Source organism: Cygnus atratus, chromosome 2, assembly GCF_013377495.2.
Source record: "Cygnus atratus isolate AKBS03 ecotype Queensland, Australia chromosome 2, CAtr_DNAZoo_HiC_assembly, whole genome shotgun sequence".
NCBI classification, from domain to species: Eukaryota; Metazoa; Chordata; class Aves; order Anseriformes; family Anatidae; genus Cygnus; species Cygnus atratus.
The window spans coordinates 61,637,428-61,653,039 of NC_066363.1; the positions used below are offsets into that span (position 1 = coordinate 61,637,428).

Here is a 15,612-nt window from a genome sequence, read left to right on the forward strand (position 1 = left end):
TGATCATAACATGTGGCACTCCAGACAGCTATTCTGCTCAGAGCTGAAAAACACCAAGCATTTCCTTTAATACTACCAATAAACATTTGTGTTATTTTTTCCATAAAGTGGTACTCCAAGCATCGTGCCAGTTCTTCAAGTGACAGATTCTTTTGGAGACGAAAGAAAAGTATCAGTATTTATTGGTTACCATAAGTATTTCCAAACAGTTTAAGAAGCACAAAGTCCTAAAATATTTATGCATGCACATCAGTTACAGTACTCTGCTACCATTTATTGGGCAGAACAACAAAATACATGCATCAGAGTTACGATTGCTGTGATAATTACTTGAGGGAATCACTCCATAATGAAAATTAAAAATAAAACTTGTACAGTGATTAAATATTTGTGGAATTATTTATGCTAGAGTCATGAAGGTGTTTCATATTTCAAAATATTTGATCCAGAAAATGAATGTCCTGCTGCAAAAATGGCCATCATTGTATTCTTGCAATAACATCTCCAAGAGTTACAAAGGACTGTGGTTCTTGTGTACTTGTAATCAATTTCCTGTCTTTCTCCTCTTGTTTCAAAAGGACTTTCAGACAACAAACTTGCAAATCACTGCAAAAACAATCAGTTATCACTCTGGTGTGCATTTAGAGTAGATGATAATGTGAAACAACAGAGTAAGAATCAAAGATTGTGGTTTGGGGGTCCTGCCTCATAAGCATAGGCAGCCTCTGCCTAGTTATTCATCAGACTAAAGATTTTCAACAGAGCTCTGCTAGCCCCCTCAGCTACCGCTTCTGGGCTGGCAGTAGCAGCTGTCTCTTACCATTATGCCCCGAGGAAGCAATGGCATTTGCCAGCAACTCCCTTTGTGTCTAACTCATTTCCTACATTCTCTTCTTTCATTTGCATAGTCAACTGGTCCTTATGCCTCAAGAAAATCAGGAGAGCATCTGAGGAATAAGTTGTTAGAAATGAAGATTTTTAACATCACACCAGGAGGTGCATGCACAAACCTCATTATATTCCCAACAGGTCTGCCAGCTCACGAGAACGTAACACACCAGAGAGACACTCTCTGTACTAACAGTTGACAGAGCTAAAATAAAGGAGGCATCTCCCTCCCCGCCATCTCCAAAAATCTCTGTGTAAACTCAGCAAAATATTTCTGAGCCTGCTTTCCATCATGACACCCTTCCTGTGGGCAGACCTTTATTGATGTCAGAAGTGCTAGAAAGAGTAGGACTTAAGTTTTAGCAGGCTGCCTGCTTCCATTGTTCTTTCCTCCATCTGTCTCCTTTCTTTCACAGTAATTTAGCCTGGGGTTGTCCCAAAAGCATCAATTAGAAATTAGTCAAAACAACCTGAAATCCTGGAAGAGGTTAGATCAGAGGCTTGTTTTACCGAACCTCTTCACAATCAGGGTTTCAGCATCGGTAGTGCTTTGATCTCTGCTGTATTTTCCTATCTGTGGTTAGCTGGGCTGCAATGGCATGCTGATGCCTTTGCCACCCAGAAGAAATCTGGTAAAGGTGCTTTCCAGGTAAGGGGCTGCATTGACACCGACCACTCTGAGCAACCAACACGTACTGATGCCTCCTAGGTCTCTCTGACAAATAACAATAATCAAACTCCTCCTTCCCACTCATTTGCAGAAGCCCAGTGGCTATTTGATAAACTTGGCCTCCTAGTTGTGGATGGTGCTCATGCCTTTGTTAGGTGCTTTCAGTAACTGAAGGCTGTTGCTTGATGTATAGTGGTCTCATGATGCGAAAGTCTCTTTTCCACCCCAGCCCCGTGCCCTCTCATTCTTAGTGTGGGTATTACTGGGGTTGTGCTAGATGTGATTTCCCAGCTATAAGAGGGACCCAGGCACAGCACAGCTGATCAGTGCTGTACCAAGCCAGCTGCTGACATCAAACAGGTGACAAGGATTCAATCACAAGACCTATTAATGAAAAAATGATATTTCTGTGATTATTCTGTGATAACCTATGATTTTGGCCTTAATCGCTGTTGACTTGGTGCTGACCTACGTGACGCAGCAAATGCCAGTGGCCTGTCTGAAGCAACAGGGAAAACACGCTGGGAATCTCCAACGGTATTATTAGCAAAGCTGGTTAGAGTACTTCCAACAGAGCAAAAGTGCTTTGAAATATCTTGCTTTGGTTATGAGGAAGACTTCATCAGATGGGTTTTTTTGAAGGAGGGGGGAAAGGGACAGAATGAATGTTGCTGTGACCTGTGTGGGCTTACAGCCTGGTGGCTTGAGCTGTGGTGTGGGATGCTGATATTTACAGCCCTGCATTTAATCAGAAAGAGCACAGTTTAACCCTTCTGCTCTCAACCAGACAATTGATCAATCAGGCCTGAATGTAGAGGCATATATGCACTGTAACCACTCTCCAGTGGCCTTTGTCGGTCAGGAGTTGGACTTGATGATCCTTATGGGTCCCTTCCAACTCAGGATATTCTATGATTCTATTCTATGATTCTCTGTAGCCCATAAGGCACCACTCTGATTTCACTCACTGTCCTGGTAGAAAACTGATTCAGCAAGAGAAGTCCAGAAGTTTTATTTGTAGTCAGTGAGTTGAAGTAGCTAATGATGGACTTCAGTGAAAACTTGGGCCAGTGTGAGGGAGGAGATGTGGCTACATGGCTAGGAGAGAGAAGGAATATGAAGACCAGCTGATGTGTTCTGGGAGCCACCCTACATACCCTACCTAAGTCAGTCAATGAAATACTCATGTCTTTCTGAGAGTTCGGTTTCCCATCCAGGGCCACAGTAACATACTTTTGTCAAAACCTGACAGAGCTTAGTTACTACATCATTTTTTTTTTCCTTTTGAAATACAGCCTAGAAGGAGGATAGAGGAGATGTGGTTTTGTTAGGCAATCAAGAACCTGGTGTTTCTGGAGTTTGGTGTGGTCTTGGTTCTTCTTGAGGAAGGTATGAGAGATGTGGCAAGGTTCCTTTAGACATGACAAGGTTCTGCCACAAGCCAACTCAAAATGCAGTAGATGTGCAAAGCACTGTCTTTCTCTAGTTTATGTGTTCAAACTAATCACAGTGTATGTTATACACATACAACTCTGTGTATGTTATGCAAAAACTCAGCAGTACATCACTAACAACCAAGGTACATGTCAACGTCAAAATTTAGGCTCTAAAGTTGTTTTTAGTTTTCATAGTCAATGTTGATGCTGTGTCACCTTGTTACAATGTTTTGGTCCTGTTGGCTTCAAAATTGTTACTGGATAATCAGTACTTTTAAAAAATTTGCCATCGTGGTCAGGAGACTGAACTGGTAATAGCAGACTGACTGTGGACACCTGATCTTTAAACATCGGTTGTATCTGTGGTGCTATAAACATATGTAGACATTTCTCTGTCTTATGTAAGATATGATAATCCCATATTAAGTTTGTGGGTTTGGGCCTGTTTGGACTGTTGTACCTATGTAGAAACAACCTAGAACAGCTTTTCTGCCAATAAGCACTAGCTGACTTCGGATGCCTACAGACCATTCTGCAAATGAGTCTCTGTAGTGACCAGGGATCCTAAAATTGAAGCCATATGGAAACTTACTGTGCATATTAAATTGCATGCAGCAGTGTTAACAGCATTTTGATTTGTGGCTGCAAGTAATAAATGAATTATATTAATTTTGTAACTGCCAGCTAATTTCTCCAGAATTACTTTTTAATAACCAGCATCATGTTCACTAGTAAGATTTAAATACATTTAGGAACAAATTTGAGGATTTTTTTATTTAAAAAAAAATAATGTTAGATTATCATTTGAGACTGAGTTTATTTAATAATTCTCTAGGTACTTCAAAGTAAAATATCGCATGGCAATTGAATGAAGTGCAGACCAGACTACCTATACATAGTGTGGGAACTGGTCAAATCACAGGCAAAATGGTAAACTAAGCAAACAATTTGTGATGGACTCCATGTTGTGTACTGTCACCTTCACACATATTGGGCTGCAGAAGAGAAGGGACGAGTACAAAACGGATTTAGGATGTGTGTTCCCAGGGTTATCCCTCCTTGTGTGCAGTCCTCCTTGCCAGTAACTGGTCCTTTTTGGAGAAGGAGTTGCTTCTCAGACGTATCATAGGTGACTAAGAATGTGAAGCATGATTCTTGCCATCTGGGATTGCTAGAGATGTGTGTGGTCCTGTATTAAATATCTTTTATGCCTTGGTCCATTAATAACATCCCAAGTATATTAATGCTGATGTCGACGGTGTCATTTTTGCCCGGAACAGTGCTGAATTTGAAGGGAGAACAGATCCCAACACACAGATGGGAAAGAGAATATGGGGAGTATGACCATGCTGTCAGTGAGATACCATGCTCAGGCAGCTTGTAACATCAGTCTCTCAGAGAGGCCAATAGGCACAGCTTAATTGAACGCTGAAGAGTTCTTCCATAAGGCTGTGCCTGTGGTAGAGGCCATTACTCATGGTGGAGTCACCATCTTACAGAATGCGCTGACATCTGCACGAGTACCTGAGGGTATGGGGAACCCGTGATTGAGTAAGATGCGGATGTATTGTACAGCGACGTATCTCCTCTAGGGCATCTTTCGCAGGCTCAGCTGTTGTGAAGTGCCTGTTAATCCAGCATGAAGGCTGAAGTAACTGTTACAGGGTAGATGACCTGCTGTGCAAAGCAACTGCATAGTTCAAAATAGACACAGTTGTAGCTGGGACATGTTAGCTGTCCAGGCAGAGCACACTGGCACCCCTGCTCATACTCAACATGCCTGTCCCTGGGAAGGTAGTTCTGAGAATTTGTTGTGACCATAAAGTTGTCTTTTCCTCTCCTGTAAAGCCAGGTATTTTGTTACCTGTCTTTCCAAATGGCTGTCATGGTGCATCATACACTAAAGTACTTTATTCATTGGGAAATCTCTGGCCATACTTCTGGTGGCATTTATTCATTTTCTTCATCACTCATTATGTCAGGGGTGTTTTTCCATGTTTGCAATGTTTGTCCTTCTGATTTCTGGGTTCATTTGTCTTAAGCCACTCAGAAAGTAAGCATGAGATGAGGCTTGGCGATGGGCTTGCCTTTTTAGCCGAGTTTGTATTATGTTGCGCTTTAAGGGAAAAACTGAGTGATTAGAAAAGTAAGGATATAGGAAAAGTAGGATTGGAGGAGATGTTAAGATTTTAGAGTTTGGATCTGTGGGCTGAAAGTCTGTGTAGTTGAACACCTGGGGAGTGCTGGCTGGACACATTGACTGGCTATTTTTTCACTATCACACTCCTAAATTTAGTGCCCCTTTGGCATCAAAATTGGTACAGCAACGTGCATTGAGTTAAATGTTTTCCTCACTTGCTGATGGGGTTCCACAAAATATACTTCTCAGTGTGTATAGGCATGCCTCTATGTATGCTGATAGGTGTGAAGTGAACTAACACGTGTATTATATCTATTGTGGGGAATATACTTAATCATTTGAAGTAATGTCCATTATCAAGACAGAAATAGCAAGCCCAAGAACAGCTCTCTTCCTAAATTCAGGGAGTAAGTGCTTTGCTTTGTGACTGGCACAGGCTATTCCTCAGAATTTGGGGATGGAACGTCAATAGTACAATTAATAAAATTACTCAGAATTCTGATCCTGCTTCTCTCAGTGCCTGGACATTGCTTTTCTTTCCCACATGGATTTTTTCTGGTACGGGGCAAGTATGCACTAGCATTCATATGGGTTTTCCCCTGGATTCTGAGGAAGATCCCGTCATAGCTTCTTTGTCTGCAAGCTGTCTGCCCAACAGAAATGTCATTTCAGCTACATCTAAGCATTATGCAGCTGCTCTTGTGGCTGTAAATAAGTAACGTAGTGGATAAGGCTACGTTTAGCTTCCCATGTGGTTTAGAATCCAATCTGGTATCTGCTGAACTCCCATGGAACAAGAGCAGACCGAGCCCTCTCATTCTTGCTTTCAAGAATACAGAATTTATGCTAAAATCTCTGATTTAACCTGAATGCCCTATATGTATAAGATCCTTCATTTCAGTTGATTATTATAATTTTCATTTTGCAAACAATGCCCAAGCACACCAGAATTTATAACCTTTTATGTGTGAGTATACATATAGACCAAGAAATTCCATCAGTTTGAAAAATCTTGTTCCACGTATTAATCAACTCCAATCCAGAAAGGAAAAAAAAAAAAAAAAAAAAAAGACCTGATTACTAATGTCCTACAGAAATGAGGAAAAAAGGAAAAAAACAATACCAGAATATCAGAACCAGGAAAGCACGATGTTCACTAGGCTGGGGGTGGGAGGTGTGCAATGAGTATCCTGGAAAAAGATAGGTCTGTATATATATATATATTTTAATATCATCCTCAACTAGTTCAGAATTTCAGCTGAAGCTAGAATATGCCTTGTTTCCTTTTGGTACATACATATGTGTGTCCTAGAATTAAATAGTGCAAGTAGTGCAGTTACAGGAATAAATGTGGAAGCCTAAGGAGCCAGTGACAAAGGAAAACAGCCAAGAGAAAAAGAACATTTTGGTGGAAAAGGGGGAGAAAACCTCTTTACAACTCTGTAACCACCTATGTGGGTGATGTCAATGCAAACCAGTTGCAGATCACAGCAATATTCCTTACTCCACGCTGCATGCATTAAAAAGAAATAAAATAAAAATCTAGAGCTCTTTTCCCTGTTAATTTTGTTTCCTTTCCCTTTTTCTTGATCATTCTTGCACATCCTCTGGGGCAAGGGAGAAGGCTTTGCAGGAAAATAGGCCATCCTCTTGGCATAATGTGAAAGAATTTAGTGGGACGGCTTGTTCAGGTCATATTGTGCTGGGGAGAGGGCTTGGGAGTGCAATTCTGCGTGGCAGCCCCGTGTCTGGTAGTTAGATTTGTATCAGTGAGATACGACAGGTCTGCCCTTGAGATTCTGCGGTGGCGCGGTGCCAGCTGTTCACCACGCTGATCTGTTTCTCTCCAGAGCAAAATCACAACCTGCTGCTGTGGTTCAGCTCTGGGTCAGACCCATATCCAGGCTATTGGGGATGTTTTGTTGCTTTTTTTTTTTTTTTTGGAAGTTCGAAGTTTTATAAGGACAGTTGCTTTCCTGACAACTCAGCCCAAAGTACCATCACTGCTACTTGTACCTCAAATGCTGTAGGGTTTTGGTACCCAGAGAAAACCCACTTTGACCTTGATTATGGACCAGAAAGTATAACAATAGGCTTGGGTTAGGCCAGATTCACAGTCTGAGAAACAAAACCATGCAGCTACCTAATTGAGGAAAGTATTATTTGCTTTTTCAAGAAAAGATTCTGCCGTGTGTTTCACTGGGATTTCAGTCATCTTTATTGATGGCATTTCACTTAATTTGCTGCCATTTGAGAGCCCTACAGGCAAAGGGGAGAAAAAAAGAGGAAAGTAGAGGTAAAAATGGTGTGGGGGAGGAGGAATTGCTAGAAAAACCTGCCATCACTTCTGTGTCTGTGCAATCTTCATACATTTTAAAAATCTTTGTGCAGATATCTATGAAGTGAAAGTACTCAGGTGATCCCAAAGAGAGCAAAGCATGTGTCCTAAAATGAGTGTATTCCTACTGTAGAGCAGAGGAGCTTTGAGAGCTCACCTGAGGTCTGGCAGTACAGAGATTATCTTTTCCTCTCTGCTTGGCACTGCACTGAGGACTTGTAGGACTGCAGGGCAGGGACCATTGTTGCTTAATTTTACTTCTGGTGTATTCTGAGAAGGAGCCCAGAGGTACAGCCTGGTGTTACTCTGCCCTTGATCACTGGTTAGCCCAGTGCTGCAAAGCAAAGAGTGCAAGCTCTCGGTATGCTGCCATGCCTCCCACTCCTTTTCCAATTCAGGCACATCCTTGTCTCAACAGGGCTGGCTGAAGTCCTGGAACACGACATTTAGTTTCTTTTCCAGTATTTTTATGAGTAAAACTAATATATTCTTTTTTTTTTTCCCTCACTCTGTTCTGACTTTTTTGAATGTCTTTTTTATGCCTTCATGTTGTAAAGAGAATATTAAGTTAGATGGATGTTTAATCTGAATCAGTATAGCCATTCATAAATAATTGGTATCAGAAATACAGGATAACAACATAGAGTGCTTTTTAAAATCTAACTCAAATGTTACTCTGGGAAATAATATATGGCAAAGAGTTCCACTGTGCAACAAACCCACATAAGAAACAGCTTTGGTTTTTTTTTCTGTCAGCTTTGGGGTTCTCACCTTTACATTTGATGGAAGCTTTCATTACTCTTATGCTAAAGGACAGAGATTAATAGAAACATCTCACCTAATTTTTCTGGAGCAGTTGCCGTTTTGCATATTTCTGTCCTCGAGGAAGTGAAGGTAGTTAGGAGAAGAACAAGGCAGGCAGAACTGAGCAGCTTTGTTTTTGCTGTGTGAATGGGGCTGAGAGGAGGCAAACCTTGTAATACAGAGATGGGATAAAGCAACCCACTGGCTTATACTCCTGTGGGTTGAAATCACTAGGACTTTCTCGATACTTGGATTTTGTCTCTAAAACAAAGCAACTTCAAAGGCTTTTATAAATCACTTCAGAGCCCTTATGTTCTGTGACAGACCAGCTAAGGTGCACAGAAATGTTTGTTGAGTGTGTAACAGAGAAGATATGTGAGACAGCCTGCTTTCCAAGGAATTCCCTATCTCAAAATCTCTAAATAATCCATACCTTCCCAGACAGGGAATGTCTTTTTTTTTTTTTTTTAATGCTGTCTCAATATTTTTCTATGACTTGCTCCATTATTTATTCTGGACTGGCTTTCCAATTTGCAATGCCCTGAGCAAGTGTGGTGCCTGCCTTGAGCTACCAGAGGGGGAATCTGGCTGTGAATTGCCTCCCCATCTGTCGCGGAGTGAGCGAGAAAGATCCGAACTGGCAGGGAGGGGCATTTCCTCCCCCCCGCCTCCTTCCTCTTGGTTCTGCTACCAGAAGGGAAAACTGGAACTGGCCCATGAGTTATTAAGTTAATATAGGGCCATGGAGCTGGAGACCCCCAGATTGCAGTGCCCGAAGTCCTAGCACCCCTTGGGTGCCTGCTAAACGTATCGTGACAGGCATCGCCTCCCCTCAGTGCAGAACTTTACAGCTGCTGCTTTGCTTGCAATCCGTGTAGACGCACCCTTCTCTGGCTCAGCAACGCAGCTCTGAGGCACTGGTCTAACTTGCAGCCTCCTGCAGGAGGCTCTTCTGAGAAAACTTGGCTAGATATGTTGCCTTCTACTGCTCAGTGGGAGGACATCTCCCCCACATGTGTGCTGCACAAGATCCCCTGTTTCTGGGCACACTTGCCTATGGTTCCTTGTGAAATGTATTAATGTATATCCTAGTATCTCGTGCAAATCTGTGCCCAGGACTGCAAGCTTTCTTCTCTTTGACCAGCTGCTTCTTCCTTCTACCCTCTCCTGTTGCCTACCCATCCTTTGCTGAATATCAGGCATTTCTGAATAGCAGCAAAAGGAATTTATTTTACCCTATTCTCTTTCCCCACACTTCTCTCATATTCAGTGCAAAACACCCGGGGATGTTTTTGACCTGGCAGTCATCCCCATCACCTTTCACCACATGCAAGAACTGCTGCTTACACCTTCCACAGCCCTGATGCTGTTGACTGGCAGGATAATCCTGATCAAACGCCCTGAACAGTGGCTCAAAACTCTGCTTCAAGAAGTTTTATTTTGGGCTTGACACTTATGTCTAAAGAGGATGTTGGTTGAGCAAACCCCATGTCCAATGCTCACCCCACTCCCACTAGCTTGGGAGCATTTAGACTGTAATCCAAGCTTTGGGACTTTGAGTGGTTGGGGTAGTAGCCTGGTCTTATTTAGCAGAGACGGGAACCTGCTGTTGTCCTGAAGAAGAGCTGCAGTGTGTGATGGGGCAAACTGTTTACAAGTGACACTTGTGAAATTAGGCAAATTATCAAGATAAATGGTGCTGTCCCCTCTTTGTCAAGCTGTCCCTCAAGTGAGGGTCTAAGGCTCATGTGATGTTAACAAGATGTGGCCCAGACTGATTCAGCCTGGGGTCTCTAACATGCAGGTACAATCTGCACCTTTTATGTGGTTTTGGAAAGGGATTCCCTGCTCAGTTCTGGTTTAGCTTTTTGGTACTTCAGGTGAATGACTGTTAGCTGTTATGTATCCCTCAAAATCAAGACATTTTGCCTCTTCACAGATCTAAAGGCTGATTTTGAGCTCAGTTATAGCTCATCAGGAAATAGCTCTGAGCAACTAGAAAGCAACCAAGGCTCAACTGAGCTCTACCTCTTAGGGCACAAGTGACCGTGCAGACTTCGCTCGCTGCTCAACTAACATGGGTTGCAGACACCTCTGTAGTTTGTGGTGCTGTTTATTAGCAAAGACGAAGTTCAGCGGTGTTCAGGAAAGCCCATGACCTCCATGTGCGCTCAGAGCATTACCCGTATGAAGTTTAGCATCTGCGTTTCATTGAGCTATAAACTTACCTTCTTCCTCTAATCTGTGTTTTATTTAGCACATAGCATACAGCTGTTTCTGTGCTATTTTGGGTCTGCTTTTGCTGTGTTGCTAAAGTAAAATACTGTGAGGTTTGCCCTGATAATTCAAGATTTCCATCTCCAGGCTCAAGCACTATGGGGGTGCAGGAGAGAAAGCTGTGTAGGCAAGACCAAAGGCAGCTGTATACTGTGAAAGAATAAATATCAGGCAAAATACAGTATCACAGCTAATAGGTGTATTTTAAAAGTGGAAACATCTATGTTTAATTGCATTTAAAATACGTAGTGAGAAACCACAGTTATACATTGTTATAACAAACCTTTACATCTGAAGTCAGAATAATACAAAAAAAGTGCTGAATATATATGGTCAAAATAACTGAGGCAAAATTTTGACAACATCTTCTAAAATATTAGCATGTGGCCCCTGCCAGTGACACTCTAAAGGTCAGGCTGAATAATCTCAGTGACAATAATGTCTTTTTGTTGGCTTACCCAAAAACAACCGGAAAAAAACTGTTTTTTGTTGCCTTTTTTTTTTTTTTTTGCATAGCTTTCAATATTGCTGCACTCTCACCTCTGCATATTGCAAGCCCATCTCAGTTCTGAGATAATTTCTTTAAAGTTCTGAATATTTTTAATCCAGTTCTCCTTCAAATACATAATATATAATTTCTACCAATTATAAATACATCATTTTTATTCATCTGATTTCAATAACATGCATTTGTATAATTACTGTACAATCAAAATAGACATTGACTTTACACAGTGTGTATGCTTTTATTTCAGCAGAACTGTTCAGACACACTGCTCAACAAATCAAGCAAATAGGGAAATAAAAAGGAAAAAAAAAAGGAGGAGGGGGAATAACCTCTGGGAGGAAACAGAAACTCACAGTGTTTACAGACAAAAAAAAAATAAAGGAAAGGAAAAATACTTATCGGAAAAAGGATTTATTAATACATAGAAAATCCCCACAATAGTTGAAACACACTTTAGAAACTAGTAAACACGTTAAATAGAGTTGTGCCAATTACTCAGTGCCCAAGCATCTGCTCGCTCTTAATTAGATGGGGAGGTGAATGACCACTGTTTATTTTCATTTTCCTCTTTAATTATGAAAAACTGCATTTAATTCATCTTGCATGGTGAGAGACTGGCTGCGCAGATGTAAGTCGTAAGGGAAGTGGCTCTCTGTAGGCAACCTGAACATCGAGCTCTGCCCAAGGGGACCCCTGGGTGGCACTGCACAGTAATGCATGCCGTAATTGTAATTTTTGCCATAGTCCAAGCTTTCTTCTTGCTTCAGGGAAAATATCCCATTATAGTTAATTGGGGGAGGACTTAAGGGACCTTCAAACTGTGGGCTGGCACACTCGGGGGAAGTGCTCTCGTAGAAGGACTCGTACGCGCTGCAGTAGTTGTAGGGTTTCATGGACTTGGAGTTGTCAAGAGTCCCGTGCCCTGGGGGGGTGCCGAGCTCGGGGCTGTGGTAGGGGGGGTAGAAGGTGGAGTAGGGCGAGCGGGCATGATGGGCACCTTCGCCCGCCTGGCCCATCAGAAAGCTTCGGGCATTCAGCTGCAGGCATCCCGCCACCAAGTTTGTCGTTGGCTGGGACAGACCCTTGCACAAGTTTTGGACGAAGGTGAGCAGGTCGGGCCTCTTGCCAATTCGCAGGATTTCAGAAAGAGCCCAAATGTAGTTCTTGGCTAGTCTTAAGGTTTCTATTTTAGACAGTTTTTGTGTTTTAGAGTAACAAGGGACCACTTTCCTTAAATTGTCCAGGGCGTCGTTAAGGCCATGCATCCGGTTCCTCTCTCGCGCATTGGCTTCTTGTCGCCTGAATTTGATCCTTTCCATCCTGATCTTGCTTGTCTTTTTTTTCCGAAGGCCCCTTCGCCTGGGCAAGCCATTCTCATCCTCTTCTTCCCTCTCTTCCTCTTCCTCCTCTTTCTCTGTGTCTTCTCCAGGAGATCTTTTAATATTCTTTCCACGGAGTACAATCTGCTTCGAAAAGCTTTCCGGGTTCTTCATTTGCTTTTGGTCATCGCTTTCTCTGGAAAACTTTCTGCACATCTGGGATTCTGGCATTACAACAGACTCATCAAACGGTAGTGTTAGCATGGTTCTATAATCTTAAGTTACCTGAAAGAGGGCCAGCATAATATTTAAATATTTCCATTTATAAAGTTTGCCGACTTACAGACACATCCTCATGCACCTTGAATGTGTCTGAGTGCACGCTGTATGTATAGGAGTGCGTGTGTGTGTGTATAAAGGCACAATCTACATTTTTCTCATAAAAAGGCAATTGCAAATGCTTGCTTATCAAAAAATAAGTGTTATCTGGAATTTTAAAATCACTTGAAACATTCAGGATCTCACAACAAAAAGCCACATTTCTTACAGATAAGTAGAGTAAATCAATATTTAAAATGCACAATTACCTCTCATCTCATTTATCTTATTTTTAAACAAGCCCTTCGAACCCTTGCCACCATGGAATTCAAAGAAATGCAAAACATGCTAAAGCAATACAGAAATTTCATTAATCCAAATTCCCCTGGGTGAAAAAATGAGAAGAACGAGAGCAGTCTTAAAATTGAAAAGTGCCATATCTCTATTAACTGATGGTTAAACATTTTTTAAATCACTTTAAACTTAAATTTCAGAGTTTTTGTCCCTCCACATTTCTTCCTTTTTGAATCAAGATATTAAACTCCAGTGAGTTACAGTGGGTGAGAAAATATATTAATGGAACATCCCCCCAAATTACTCAGCTAGTAATCAAAAAATGAAATATTTTTTTCTAATGAGTTCTATGAAAATCACACATTACTTATTTCATACTTAGACAAAAATCAGGAAGCATTGAACCCTAAATGTATTCAGATCAGAATTAGGAAATAAAATCTCCCTACCTTTTTTTTTTTTTCTTTTTCCCAGCAAAAAATCTAAATCGTATTATATACTTGGCTAGATTTAACTTATTTACTTATTTTTTTTTTCCTCTATTTTTTTTTTTTATTTTCCCTCCCCCATCGTTTAGAGGGGGGAAAAATTTCCCTGCACGCTATAGCAGTGTTTATGTTCTGCAAGGCTCAGGCGTCTCCCCCAGCCCCTAGCTGACAGCAGCGGGCTGTGGGCTCTGGCTGCATTCGTGCACGTGTGTTCACAATCCAGGCTGAAACGGGGAAATAATTTCCCCCTTCCAATTATTTTTGCTTTTGTTTTCAGTTTGGGAGCAGCAAACACTTGGACTCACGGTCCTCAAAGAGACAAACAAAACGAATGCAGGGACTTAATAGAACAAAACTAAACAAAAACCCCAGTAAAAAACTAACTCTAGCACTATTGTCTACATACTTGCAACATTACATCACACCAACGAAAGTATGCAATTGCATCAGAAGAATAAAATGTTAGGAGGAGTTATTAGAGAGTAAATAGCATACATAAAATACAAGACAATGATACTGTATCTTTAAACACTTGCATGCACACCCAGCACCAACTGAAATATATCTTTATTTGTATTACCTTAGCTTTTTATTTCATTCAACAATCAGTTTTCATTTTTTGCCTTCCAAATCTTTTCAGTCTGAGTGTCGCATCGTCTCCTGGAGTCTAGATCTGTGTATATCTGCACTATCTCATTGATCTCTAAAAAGTGACATTGATGCCAACTGCCAGAGCTGGTACCCATGCCATCTGCTAGTGACGTCACGGGGCAGAGAAAACCACGTGAGCCTTTCTCCTGGGACCTTCATTCTGCACTGATCATCTGGCATCCCTCTAAGTGGGTACCAGCATTCATGTATCAACACAGAAGGTTAGACTGATAGAAGAAAAAAAAAAAAAGAAAAAAAATCTGCACCAGCATTGCACATGCAGTAGGTGCTTTTCCACTGGAGCTGCTTCTTTTTAGCAGCCTAGCTGCATGGATAGACATGCCAACATTTGGTGCTATCCCTGCCTACAGGTACGGCTGCCCTGTAGTTGTTAATATGGTATTGTTTATATAAAAAGTGCTGTCTTGTATTGATCGAAGTCCCTCCGGTGCACCTGGTACCCAGGAAAAAAAAAAAAAAAAGGAAGGCAGGAATTGGGATGCAATGCTGGTACTATATAGCACAGTCACAAAAAGTAGTTCTTGTGTGATTCTGTTGTGAGCGATTTCGGGGTGTGGGCTTTTTTTGTTTTTTCGATGTTGTTTTTTTTTTTTTTCCTTCTATTCTCCTCATCTATCTATTTATTTATTTATTTATTTTTGTTGAAGTGCAGTGTGTTGCTACAGTACACAGGATAACAGCAGCAAATCCCCTACTGCCGTTAAGAAATCCTCCCCTCACGTCCTTCGGCATTTTTTGACCTCCCCCCCCTAAAAGAGGCGTTAGAAGAAAACTGTGAGAGTTCCCGTGTCACAGTGTGAGGATCAAAGAAGCATTGCCCTTTCCGGTGATGAGCGGTTTGCCGTGCAGACCCAGTGATCTCTTGCTCGCACCCTTCCCGCCCCTGGTGTGGGTGAGGATTCGGGGTGCTTATGGGGTTTCCTCCGCCTGCCTGGCCTGTCGTGAGCGCTTCCCTGAAACCTCAAACCTGAGGTCACGTCGCTGGCAGCATGTCCTGCCTCTTCCTCCGTCCTTCCCCTCTGTGCTTCCATGTGCCCCTTTGCAGCTCCTTCCCTTGTGCCCTTTTCCCATCTCCTTTCTCTGCCCATCAGCTGCCTGCATCTCCTCCTCGCCTCTCTGCTCTTGCTCCCTTAACCCTTTTGTCTCTTCCCTCAGACAAGAAACTATTAAATGGAGCTGACAAAGCCTTTCGGCTCAGCCCGACCATAGAGCTTATGGCAAACTCCACCTTGGTTTATTTTTTAGATGTTTTGTGGTGTTTTCTTATGAGGGGCACGTCACACATAAGCGATATCAGGAGTCGGGAGGACGACATGTCATCTTGGAAACATTTTTTGAGTTTGCTTTTATTATTATTGTTTATCACTGCCTTTTAGCAACTAAGTAATCTCTATTTTAAAAAGTGAGATGCTGAGTATGCTTTTAGTATTAAAATAATCCCTGGTAGAGCTGCTATTGTT

General features: G+C 41.8%; 1 protein-coding gene across 1 annotated transcript; it reads right to left on the reverse strand.

Moving 5' to 3' along the window:
• Nucleotides 1-11,630: 11,630 nt before the first annotated feature.
• Nucleotides 11,631-12,644, reverse strand: NEUROD6 (neuronal differentiation 6). Its single transcript, XM_035552558.1, has one exon. The coding sequence runs from the start codon at nt 12,642-12,644 to the stop codon at nt 11,631-11,633; it is 1,014 nt and encodes a 337-aa protein (XP_035408451.1).
• Nucleotides 12,645-15,612: the final 2,968 nt, after the last annotated feature.